General features: G+C 39.2%; 1 protein-coding gene across 5 annotated transcripts in view; it reads left to right on the top strand.

Moving 5' to 3' along the window:
* REG (proteasome regulator gamma) overlaps positions 1–12,824 on the top strand; it is a 339,216-nt gene that overhangs the window by 315,485 nt on the left and 10,907 nt on the right. The window contains exon 1 of one of the 5 annotated variants that reach the window (XM_067100320.1): positions 11,621–11,813. The exons of 3 other annotated variants lie outside the window; for them this stretch is intronic. In XM_067100320.1, the coding sequence (XP_066956421.1) occupies positions 11,793–11,813 (21 nt within the window). In that variant the 5' untranslated portion in view covers positions 11,621–11,792. Of the gene's footprint in view, positions 1–11,620; positions 11,814–12,253; positions 12,296–12,824 lie in introns of those variants that run through there. One more of the 5 variants, XM_067100319.1, reaches the window with a different exon arrangement.

The raw sequence follows: 12,824 nt of genomic DNA on the forward strand, positions 1-12,824 counted from the left end.
CTCTCTCTTACCTTAGCAAGCTTTGGAAATCTTTCACTGCTTCCTTTTTCCCAGAATTCTATAACGTTTCCCCTTATCCGGGCTTCCAGTATAAAACAGAAGAATTAAAAGCTAAACAGAAAACTTCCTATTTTTGGGTGCTCTAATGCAATCAAGTAAAGAATAAAATTAAATTCAATGACATATAAACACAATGTTTTGATTTGTATAAAACATTCACACTGACAGACAGACAGTTATTTCACAGTTACAACTGCTTGTCGAGATACAAGAAGCAACAATTAAGAATTACAAATTTGCGTTTTTTTTTTTTTAAGTTACAAATCTTTGCGTCATTTCTGCTTTAGTCTTTTGTTGTTTTTCCCTTTTCATTTTCATAGACATCACGAATCATTACTGTATTTTCATGATGTTATGTGCTTTTCGATACCCACTGCGTTCCTGAGAGTCAAAACTGGTACTCTCCCCAAAAAAATGAAATACTGCTTCATGACTTTTAGCTGAAAATGGTTGGCCCTCTCACTAAAACCTTCTGTTGAATTTCACCTTCGTAATCGAAAATTGTTCCAGAGGGCTTTCGGTACAGGTTTCTCAAATGTAGCGAACGAGAACTAAATATTTTTCGGAGGGAAGACTTTTGGTAATAATCCGAGAATTTTGGGAAACCGCGGTAATCGTCTGGTAAAAAATGATCCGCCCTTAAAAGGAAGTATGGGACGTAGGCCTGAGATAAAATTTACGGCGGAGTAATTCTAAATTCCAGGGTTCAGATTCCTTAAGACGGATATCCCGGCCACATTTATTCCTTTGCGAGTGACCACTTCTTTTTTTTATACCTTCCTCTTGGCAGCCGCTTCAGTGGTTTCAAGATCAAGAATCTTCTGATTTTTCAGTTCATTTTTACTTTATCTACAATCAACCCGGCGCTGACGACACCCGAGTGGCCGCGGGCGAAGTTGTTATGAGAAATTGAAGCCCTTTTTTCTTTTCCAGTTTCCCGGGCCCTATACAAAAATCTAATGGCTTTTTGCCAATGGCATATTTCCTATCTCAGCTTCGTCAGAGAAATGTGCGTTTCTCTATGGCAGAGCCAACCCCAAATCTAATATTATCTATTTTCGTTAGACTTTACACCAACTTACTGCAAAACAAGTCATAAAATGATTATTTCTTAAATTTGCATTCATCATTTTCCCTCTAGATCATAAATTTTTAGCATTTCATTTCGTTACGAATTATGAACGCTTTCACGCGTCTATTATTAAATTACCTCCCTCTTTCTACACACATGGAAATAATTCAGTGTTTATGTCTTAAACTTCCCAATGATAAATCGTCAAGTTCTTGTGTGATTATCATCCCAGAAGCGGGCAATTAATTATGCGTGGATACCTTGGTCCGAAGAGAACAGCCTAACCTGATATCAACAACAACGGTCGGTTTAAGGTGGAATGTTGTGGAACAAGATCATGCATCCATATCTCAGCTAGTTTTTAAACGGGGATAAACCACTGCTTGTCAGAAGCCTTCTTCCTACGTCAGTAATTCCCGAATCTCTTGGTTCAGTCATTATATTTCTTTCAGAATAATTAACCCACCACTTTTCTTTCTCCTTTTTCCCTTGGTTCCACCTGGCCAGAGTTCGGCAAGGTCGCTGTATTGCCTGTCTTTATCGACCTTTGCATCAGGGAAAAATGAATTTCAAGAGAAGGTTGTTCTCATTTCTCATGTGACGGCAACCCAAGTTTCAAAGTAGATTTTTTTGTTGAAAAAAGAGGCTTTGGCAGAGTAATATGGCTTAAACATTCGTATGAAACGAGCGTAAATGGGAAATGACTGGTAATATAAGCTTTCACAGAACGGAGTGTTCACATCAATAAGAAAAAAACCTAACTTATCAACAATTAATATTCATTTTCATATATAAACTGGGGTATACTTCAGAAAGGCTAAGTCAATGGCACATGATGCTTCAAAAGAGCATTAAAATTCTTCTTGAACTCTTGACCAACGACAACAGTTATAGATATGTTAGAACACTTTGTCATGCTTTTTAGTTTTCTGTAAAAGAAAAATATTGTGCCGGCTTTGTCTATCCGTCCGCTCTCATGTCTTAAAAACTACTGAGGATAGAGGGCTGCAAATTGGTCTGTTCATCATCCACTCTCCAATCATCAAACATACCAAATTACAACCCTGTAGCCTAAGTGGTTTTGATTTTATTTAAGGTTAAAATTAGCCATAATCATGAATTAGCAACGATGTAGGGCAGGCCACCACCGGGCCGTGGTTAAAAATCATGTTTTCGGCGGCCTTTATTATACGATGTACAACAAACTTGATCGCGCTGAAGAAACTTCGGCACATTTTTTACTTGTTTGTTATAGGTAATAGTTCTTCATTGGAGGGGTGGGTAGAGCTTTCGGCTAGCACGCTGTTGGCCCAGCGTTCGACTCTCCGAGCGGCCAATGAAGAATTAGAGGAATTTATTTCTGGTGATAGAAATTCATTTCTCGTCATAATGTGGTTCGGATTCCACAATAAGCTGTAGGTCCCGTTGCTAGGTAACCAGTTGGTTCTTAGCGACGTAAAATAAATCTAATCCTTCGGGCCAGCCCTAGGAGAGCTGTTAACCAGCTCATCAGTGGTCTGGTTAAACTAAGATATACCTTTGTTATAGGTAATAGATGGATGCACGGTTACACTTACATGCGTAATTGTAATTATAACTCAGTTACTTTTGTAAGTTTTTTCAACATGCCACTTGAACCTTAAAATGACGCTAAGAGAAGTATAGCCACAGAGTAAACAAGGCAAAACCGTTATTAAAATTAACGTTATAACTACTGAATAAATCACAGAAGCAATTTACCGATTATTACGTTACGGACGAATATTGCCAATTAGGTACAGAATTTCTTCACAGCTGATTCAGATTTCTCACCGATCATGGAGAGCTCCTTTTTTTATAATTACAAATTCACATATACATACAAGGCTCAGAAAATCATATATGGTTGTTATTTTGTTATTTGGGATTTCACAGGAGCTTTTTCAGCAGTCCAGTGGTTGTTCAAATATCTTCCTTGTGAAGAAAAAGATCGAGTGTCTTTCCCGTATTGATCTTCGCGCAGCTCGGCAGTTGGAGTTACCTGTGCATAAGTAATTCCGTGTAGGCCCTATTAAATGTTAATCAAGATTCCTTAAGATCGCTCAAGTGTCCTTGATAATATTCAAAAAGTTATTTTGTCCGTGGATTTCTTGCGAATCCTCAGGCAAATCTTACCAGTCTTTTTATTACCGAATAACCACTGAGGCGTGTACGCGAATGAAATCGAGAGTTAGAAAATATATTCACTACAAAACAGTAGAGAATATTTAAGTCTTTCTCCCTGAGGCATCAGTATCATGCGTTGAAAGACTAACTTTTCCACTGACCGACATTTTTCTTTTTCCTTTCTTTCCAGTAGGAGCAAGCTTGGTCATAATCTTGCCATAAATCAGTCTCCCCGCCCCTCCTTTTTTTTTTTTTAGGCCGCGTATGCCAACGCGGAATAAGGACCCGTCCTAATCACTTCATATCTTAATGGTTCTTTCAAGTCTCGATTTTGATCATTTTTTTTTTCTTATTTAAAACATTCTACAAACCCATAACGAGGATATGCGCTTCTTAGGCCTCGGTGAAGGAGCCTAAACAGGAAATTTAATCTGTATGCTTACGGAATATACACAGTATATGACGTTTCATTTTTTTTACTGAGGCTTTGTTGTGGGTATTTATCACTAAATAGCAATAGGCTTTGCGTGTAGTCATTACCAGGCGATTTTGAAAGGGATTATTAAATGTTTTATGGCTAAGTCCCCACCCAACTTTATACCCGAATTCCTCTCTGTTGCCTGTATCATTTTTCCACGTATTGTTAGCATTTGAACCATGTATAACCTTCCCCCCCCCCTTTAAGTTTATCAACTAGAGTTTAATGCAGTGCATCTGATGTCTCCTAACGTCACAAACTTACATCAATAATTGGAGTAATTATTAGAACGACGAAACCTGGATTGTAAAGCGTCCATCACATTTTTCTTTATTATTATTTACCCTTTTACTTTGTAGAAGTACTCATGCCAGAATTAGCAGTGGTTGTGCAGGTACGTCCATTTAGACCATATAAAAATGTTAGCCGCCATCTTCGGGAACCAAGCTAAGAACGCCTATTATAAGGTCTTGGAAAGTAGACCAACTAAGAATTATGTTATGATGTACTGTGTAAAATTGCCCAAACCCATTAGTAGCTAAGTGGCCTGGTACTTCCTAGGAAGCCCGGACGTGAGAATTTGAGATGTTAAGGAAAAGAAAAATTCTAAATGTACTCTCTCTCTCTCTCTCTCTCTCTCTCTCTCTCTCTCTCTCTCTCTCTCTCTCTCTCTCTCTCTCTCTCTCTCTCAATTTGCAGCAGTAATGCCTCTGATGATAAGTATTCCAGGTATAAACAGACTAGATGTGTAAATAGACTGTATAGACCGATCCTGCTATTTCTCTCTCTCTCTCTCTCTCTCTCTCTCTCTCTCTCTCTCTCTCTCTCTCTCTCTCTCTCTCCACACACAACCCGCAAGAGCAAGACAAGAATGGAGTTGAAACAAAAGTACTTAAATATAGAATAAGCGTACACATAAATTTAAGTACAAATAAAATCTGGAGTCAAAATTACTTCGTAAATACAAGGAAATAAGAGACTTTTTGAGGGCACACACACACACATATATATATATATATATATATATATATATATATATATATATATATATATATATGTGTGTATATGTGTGTGTGTGTGTGTGTAAACATAATATGATACGTGTATTTATTTTCTGAAGTACTTATCAACCTGAATCGTTGTTTTATTTATGCTAATTACTTCTGTACCATAAAAGATTGTCTAAAACATAAAGCATATTTGCATACAATAGTATGCCTTTTCCTCTGCCCACGGCTGTAAAACAAAACAAAAAACAAAATCTCAGAAACTAACCAACTGTTCCCTGACCCATAGCTCACTCCTCCACAAAATTTTATTGAAATCCTTCGATAACTTTTTGAGGCACATTATAGCCAAAAATAAAAAAAAAATAAATAAATAAACAAACGTACAAAGTGAGTGACTGTACACAACCACTTTCCCAACTGCTGGAGTTCATAACGTAAGAACATTTTCCATCTAAGGTCAGATGCTCCCTTGTAGGCCTAATGACTGCCGTACTGTAAACCCCGCGGAGAAGATTCACCTAGGCCCCATGGGTCTGACCGTAATGCATAAAGAAATGAATTACATCCATTCGTTGTTTCTGGTTAATGTGAACACCTTTCTTTAATCCTGCCCAAGGAAATTAATGCTGTATTCCCGGCCCCCTAAATGAGTGTCTGTCACCTTTTCAGTTTGTAGCAGACATCATGGTCTAGGAAAATCTCTTTTTCTTAGAGACGATCAAATTCTGTGTAACTCCGGATCTGTAGTATTCCATTAGGCACCATTAGCATCAGAACGCATCTCACGTAAGATCGGTAAACGCGTCACTAAGGGAGAAGTGTGGTTAACAAGAGATAAGAGTACGGCGTGGTAGGGTGTGAAAGTACTGTTATGTTATGGGGGAGGGAAGGCAGGTGGTCTTCAGCCCGTCAATCCCCCTCTTTCTCTAGAGAAATAACGTAAGAGTATAACAACGTGAGCTCAAGGATACACAAACAAATTCTTGGTATACCAAGCAACTCATAAACCTCACAGAAACCACCCCAGAACGCGGTTGTTTGGATTGAAACGTCCTTTTAAATAATACTTCATGTCACAACGGTTGAGAGACATGGCGGGTTTGCAGATGAATCAATGGATTATCTGTGAAGCAGAAATTCTAAGATAGGTGAAACAGACCACCTGATAAGGTGATTGGTCCGTTCAGGTGATGGATTTACTCTAAATGTTAAGTCACTTAAGTTGAATCTGTCGTTTCTCATTGTCGATTTGGAAACTGATCTGTTCTCCCAGTCAAGTCTTTCCAGTAACAGAATTGTTTTCAGATAATTGATCAGTCGATTTTGTCAGCCAAGTCTGCACAGATTATTGAACTGTTGTCAAATAATCCATTTTATTATTATTAAAGTTGGTCAGTCCGTTCATTCGATTTTCTTACTCCATTCTCTTCTTGCTTTCATTTAACACTGATGAAATTCGTCTCACTGGTCTGTCTGAAAAGCAGGCAGTTTTCTTCGGCCGTCTGGGTTCTTGTAAAGAAAATAACAGAATTAGCTAGGCTGGTGGTGAGTGGAGCTTTGCGGAAGATATGCCGAGGAAAGCCATGAATGGCTGAATTTCACGGAGGCCCTTTGCGTCACACGGCGTCTGAAGCAATGAAGATCAAGGTCTCTAGACCTTGGTGAAGATGATGGCGATACAGAAAGGATTCAGATGTGGAACAAGTTTTAAAAAAGCTATTAGGATATGTAAGGCGCGCCTCGGAAACTATATATATATATATTTAATAGAATATTAACAAATGGCAATTTGAAACGCACTGCGAGTCCACTAATTAAAAAAAACAAAACCGGAGCCTCCATGAAATAGAACGGCCACGAGTGAAAAAGAAAAACTTCAAAAGAAACGCGTAATACAGTCTACAAACAAATAAATACGTGCATGATTAAATAGCAAAATAAGGAAGAAAAACTAAGGCAGTGTCTTAAACTTAATTTTCTTGAGCTCTTGAGGAATATTTCTAGTTGAAGTTTAATTTCCAGCCCCACGCTCATTAGCATTTCCTTGTACAGGTAGTTTATTGGAGAGAGAGAGAGAGAGAGATTACTGTCATTGTGAGAAGCGGCTAGGGAAGAATTATTTTGTGACGGTACAACCTGATATTTACAACATTAATTTCTTATGGTTAGTTTGCATTTCAAGAGAAGAGAGTATCGTTACCGTAATACTCCAAATGTCTGAGTGATTATTTACTTTGGTCTCTTGACATTTTGCCTAAGCAAAGGTCTAAACGTGATCTCTGAACCTTAGCCTAAGCTACCAGTGGCCGGCAGTTCCCCAGTCCCTATGTCCGCCCGGCCAAGTCCGACTCACATTCGCCAGACCGTGGGAGATAAAGAGAACTGTTCCCCGCGCTGAATTCCTAATCGTTTTCGCTTCTTGCCCTTCACCCCCCTCGTCTCTCCGAGTTATATTTCCTGCGCTGTTTTATTAATAGCATTACACCGCTGACCAAGGGCTCATATCTCTCAAACACCAAAAAGACCTGCTACTGACTTTTAAGTGCGTTGTAGGCTACACCGTTTTGTGACCACGAAAAACAGGAAATTTCAAGGTGCTGCTGCTTTGTCACTCATTAGATGCCTTTCGTTACCCATTCGCTGAAAACTAGTGAAATGCTTAAGAAGCATCGGCGTGTTGATATATGAAATTCGCACAAGCATGTTCTGAACACGCCGAAGGTCTGATGAACAAGTAAAAACTTCTAATTCACGAAAATTAAAAACTCAAATCCTCAGGATTTATTGGCCTTACGACAGCGTTTTGTATCTCGGTATTTTGGCATTACTGAATCGAGAAAGATTAGACGCAATCAAATGTCTGAAATTGAAAACCGCGCTAGTGAACACGTGCGCGGAAAATGTATAAGCGTCACAAACATCCAGCAGGAGGTTCACCAAACCATCTGACCAAAAGAGATCGGAACCCCAATGTTTGCCTCCGGGAGGCGCGCAAAGGGGGAGTCTCTGGATGACATTAAACCTGAGAAAACTTCCGCCAACCATTCGACCTTTAAAAACAATCAAATACACCGTTCAAGTGAAATACTCTATCATTAGTGAAACATCCTGTGTGTTTTTCTGAAAAGACGTGAAAGATGTAGGTTGCTTTACACTGAGGGTTGGTCGTCCGGGCAAATAAAAGAGAGAAAGTTTTACCGAGTGGTATCTTGACAAATGTGAATGGCATTTTTGTCGTAGGTTTCAAGTATGTTGGGACGAGGAATATGATATTTCTAGAGCGTGGTGTAACAATTCTCTGTTAAAACAAGTTAGAATGAGAGAAGGTGTGCTGAATCATTTAATGTTGACGGACACGCCATTCAAGTCCCACAAATAAGAGATGGCCGTCATTGGGGTTTTCGTATCTGTGTTACCTGCCACTCAAGAGAATTAATTGAAAGTACTCTACTTAATAGTTTGGTTATTGGTAGAAAAATGCAGTTCATTATCATAGAAGTTTTGTGTACTGTCTGTGGAGGATAGTTGGTGCAAAGCTTACAAACAGCATACGCCGATCTAAAATATACACTGCATATACAGTATATGCCACATGAGTCTGTGTAAGGGTAAAAACACTTACGCACAAGTGCGTCGCCAAGCACGTGTGTCCAAACACACACACGCACGCACACACACACGCACTTTCAGTAACAAACTTGAGGCATGCCACGGACATATTTAAGAAAATTCCTAAACTTAGTAAAATCATTGAAGAATAACTCATTAGTATGTTTTAATGAGAATTAGGTCTTTTCAGATGCATCGTAGGAAGGAGTGAAATGTCGATTGACATTCATGGAAGATAAGTCTGTTTCGCCTTATGTAAATAATAAACTGACAAAAATAATGGCATGATGTTAATATTGTTAATCCGACAGGAACACGTTCCTTTCGAAAAAGCAGTAAAGTCCAGATCCCTGATGGGCCTATTTCTAGAATATGAGTGTCCTTAAGTTTAAACAGAAACTAAAAATTACTGGAAAAACGGGTAAAATAGTAATACTGTTAAAAATAGGTAAGATCTTGTATATATTTTTTGTCTGATAAATGACGGCGGATGGCTAAGGTGCATCAAGTGACATTACATCCTTTCTTGAGCTTTTTAGCTCCATCGACCATGGGAAGACGTAGGACGAGGAGGGAGGACTGTTGCAAGTTTGCATAGAAAGGGTTGATAGACCTATGCTACTGGAAGTGTAGCCTACTGAAATATCTTGAGAATATGAGTCGAGTAGGTCGCGCTAATTCATGGGGAATGGACGCTAGCTTAGTGGAAATCCTCTGTTAAATAGTTTATAAAGACCAAACAGAATATATATAGATAATGGTCTGAACCTTAATTAGCTGACCGTTGCTGGGGAAAATGAATATTTGCTGATAATGAGTTCAACTTACAAGGCATTACAAATTTTTGAGTCTAAAGAGAATGACACAGACACACACACACACACAGCTGACATTCTGAGAACTGATGGTAGTGGAAAGCTTCCATTGGAAACGTTTTCGCTTACTGGAACTCGGACCTTTTTTTTTTTTTTTTTTTTGCACCACCTGTTGGATCAATATACAGAAATCGGGCCAGTTTAATGAACAGTATTCTGGGAGTGAAGCAGTTTTTTGTTTCATCCATGTATCTGTCTCTGTAAATCTCTGTCTCTGAATCTACTTATCTATCTGTGCATATCACTACGTGTCTTTTGAATCTTTAGTCATTCAAAAATATTTCACACACCCTCCTGGTCAGCCACTCATACTTTCACCACCAAGAACTCTCTGGGTATTTCCATTCATCCTATTAATGATCTTCCTCACGTTATTGGCAGTTATTTCCACAATCTCTATCAATTTACACCATCCCTTTCCACTCATGCGTCAATAACCTCGGCCTATCTACTGTCTGTCACATTCAGCAAGCCCTCGAAAAACTTACCCCCCACCGACACAGGACTTCATTCTCCTCAGACATCATCTCTTCACTTTTATCGTAAGATCCATGAACTTTTCTCTCTACCTTTACACCCCTTAAGTACAACTTATTTTCTCCCCATCGTATTGATTCGTAAATATTCAAAATGTCTCCTCTTCTCCATTTGTTTTGACCTTCGCTAGATCATCCATCCGTTGTATTCCACCACATGATCAGCGCCTTTGTCCCGCAACTCTTCTTCCAACACTTGTCTTTCTCCCTTCAGTGATCCCCCTAATTTCCTCATCCCACCACTTCCTGCTTTTATTATCTCTTCTTTCCCGCCCTTGCCCACAAACGTTTGATGCTGCCTGTTTAACCTTGCATCTTAGTTGCGAGCAGACACACACACACACACAAATAAATATTTTACCCAGAACTTATTTTTACCTACCACTAGATGTCACACAACAAAACTTGGCGGCATTTAGACATGTTAATGACTTACATACGCAGAAAGGCATTTTTATAAAGGCAATTAATTTTTACGAATTCATTTGGTATACGCGTGGAACGCATGTTTACAGATGTGCAGTATTATTCTGTTTTCTCATAAACATCCAAGAACAGTATTTAGTATAATAATATAAAACCTGATTTTTTAAATTTTCGCTACAGTTTTACTGGAATTTTGGTAAACTGTTCGCTTTTAACATCTTATTCAAAGGCTAGTTTATTTATTTACTGCACTACTTTTGACTGTAATGTCAAAACTGAGTATGAGAGAGAGAGAGAATTTTGAAAGCATCCTTGGAAAAATCCATAGGTTATTAACTGGTCTCAGAATATGAGGCATTACAATAATCTTGACAAGATAACACCAGAAAGAAGAAGAAAATCGACTGGGAGAAAGAGCGTGATAGTCAAATGAATCGAAATTAGGATGAATAAAAAAAGAAGAAAGTGATGTAGTTGACATTTGACATGGACGCTCCTCATGAAATAACCAGAGCGGGCGATCCGACCGGGCCTGAGCTACCTCAGGAGGAGGAGGAGGAGGAAGCTAAGAGATCATTACAGAAAAATAACTAATTTCTGTAGAGTAAATGTGGGAATATATACAGTAATCCTTTTGGGCGTTATGACGCTGATTGTGAGGAGAAGGTAGAAGGGGGGGGGGTTGGGGAGGAAGAAGCTAAGAGGTCATCACAGAAAAATAACTCATTTCTGTAGAGTAAATGTGGGAATATGTAATCCTTTTAGGCGTTATGACGCTGGCTGTGAGGAGGAGAAGGAGGAAGAAGAAGCTAAGAGTAGCCTACACTTCAAAAAAATAACATTTCTGTACAGTAAATGTGGGAATATATACAGTAATCCTTTTAGGCGTTATGACGCTGGCTGTGAGGGGGAGGAAGAAGAAGAAGAAGCTAAGAGATCATTACAAACAATGTACAAATATCTGTAGAGTAATTGTGGGAATATAATATAAAGTAATCCTTTTGGGCGTTATGACGCTGGCTGTGGGGAGGAGGAGGAGGAGGAAGAAGAAGAAGCTAAGAGATCATTACAAAAATTTTACAAATATCTGTAGAGTAATTGTGGGAATATATAATCATTTTAGGCGTTATGACGCTGGCTTTGTGGGGTAGGAGGAGGAGGGGGAAGAAGAAGATGAAGCTAAGAGTACACTACAAAAAATAAGTAATTCCTTTATAATGAATGTGGGAATATATACGGTAATCCTTCTAGGTGTTACGATGCTGGCTGTGAGGAGGAGGAAGAAGAAGAAGCTAAGAGATCATTACAAAAAGTTTACAAATATCTGTAGAGTAAATGTGGGAGTGTATAATCATTTTAGGCGTTATGACGCTGACTGTAAGGAGGAGGCCGGGGGAGGAGGAGGAGGAGGAGGTGTCGGAGTGGGAAGAGGTGGAGGAGGACGGAGGATGATTCGATCCCTTATAGTTCGCTGTCGTCGTCGCCGGTTCAGGCGTCTATTGCTCTCGTAGAGAAACAAAACTGCAGTCGCGGTCCCCTGCCGAAAACAGCTTTGTTTATATCGTGTTTAAGCGCCGAGATATGGCAGAATTCTTACAAGAGGTGAGACATTTGTCCGTGTCAGTGTCCGTAGAACAGGGAAGCGATCGATCCCGCACGTTTTGTCGTGTGATCAAGGCGCAGACGTGGCCCGTTACCGAATTTTTTTTTTTGTCGAGGCCAATTTGACACAAGGTTTCATCCAGCCAATGGAGGAGAAGTAACGTAACGTGGTTGGGAGTCGGTCGCTCGTGACAACGTCACATTGTTGTAATTTAGAGGTGTTTTGTTACGTGACGGTCTCGTAATGCAGCATGTCGTTTTGTTCTTGCATGTAGGGGGCCGTCGAGACACTGTCGTCGTAGATCTATTCAAACGCACAATAAACAATTTTATGACTCCGTATATTATCTCGCAATAATAACACCATTTTTTTTCCCGCCGCTGAATCATTTAGCAACGTTTCCTCGTACACGGACAAAAGTAGCCTATGTTGGGTCGTCCGTCATGACTTTCCGATGAGCACCGAGGCCTACATATGCTTCGTGCGTAGCCCTATAACCCTAGGCTAGTTCTTGTAGGTAGGCCTATTGGCAGCACCCTATGAGGTCATTCTTTTGTACTTTAATCGTTTTTGAGCCCCAGAAGCAATTTCAGATTGATAAAATACAACCATAATTACAGAGAGGGTAAAAGTTCGTTTTCGGTCCAAACTCCGATTCAGAATAATGATTTGTCTACGCTGATTAAACGGCTTTAGTACAAGTCCCTGGGTGTCAAATGTATTTCGCCGTGTTTAGTACTAACTCCTGGGTGTCAAATGTATTTCGCCGTGTTTAGTACTAGCCACTGGGTGTCAAATCTATTTTGCCATGTTTAGTAGTAGCCCCTGGGTGTCAAATGTATTTTGACGTGTTCAGTACTAGTCCCTTGGGGATCAAATGTCCCAAAGTGCATTACGCAAACTTGAAACTTAGAAAAAATCATCATTTATTAACATATATTTTATTTTATTAGTAATGTAAACATTACTGCAAAATTATGTATTTAGAATAAATTTCATTTTTTTATGAA

The sequence above is a fragment of the Macrobrachium rosenbergii genome, chromosome 56 (assembly GCF_040412425.1).
Source record: "Macrobrachium rosenbergii isolate ZJJX-2024 chromosome 56, ASM4041242v1, whole genome shotgun sequence".
Classification (NCBI taxonomy): domain Eukaryota; kingdom Metazoa; phylum Arthropoda; class Malacostraca; order Decapoda; family Palaemonidae; genus Macrobrachium; species Macrobrachium rosenbergii.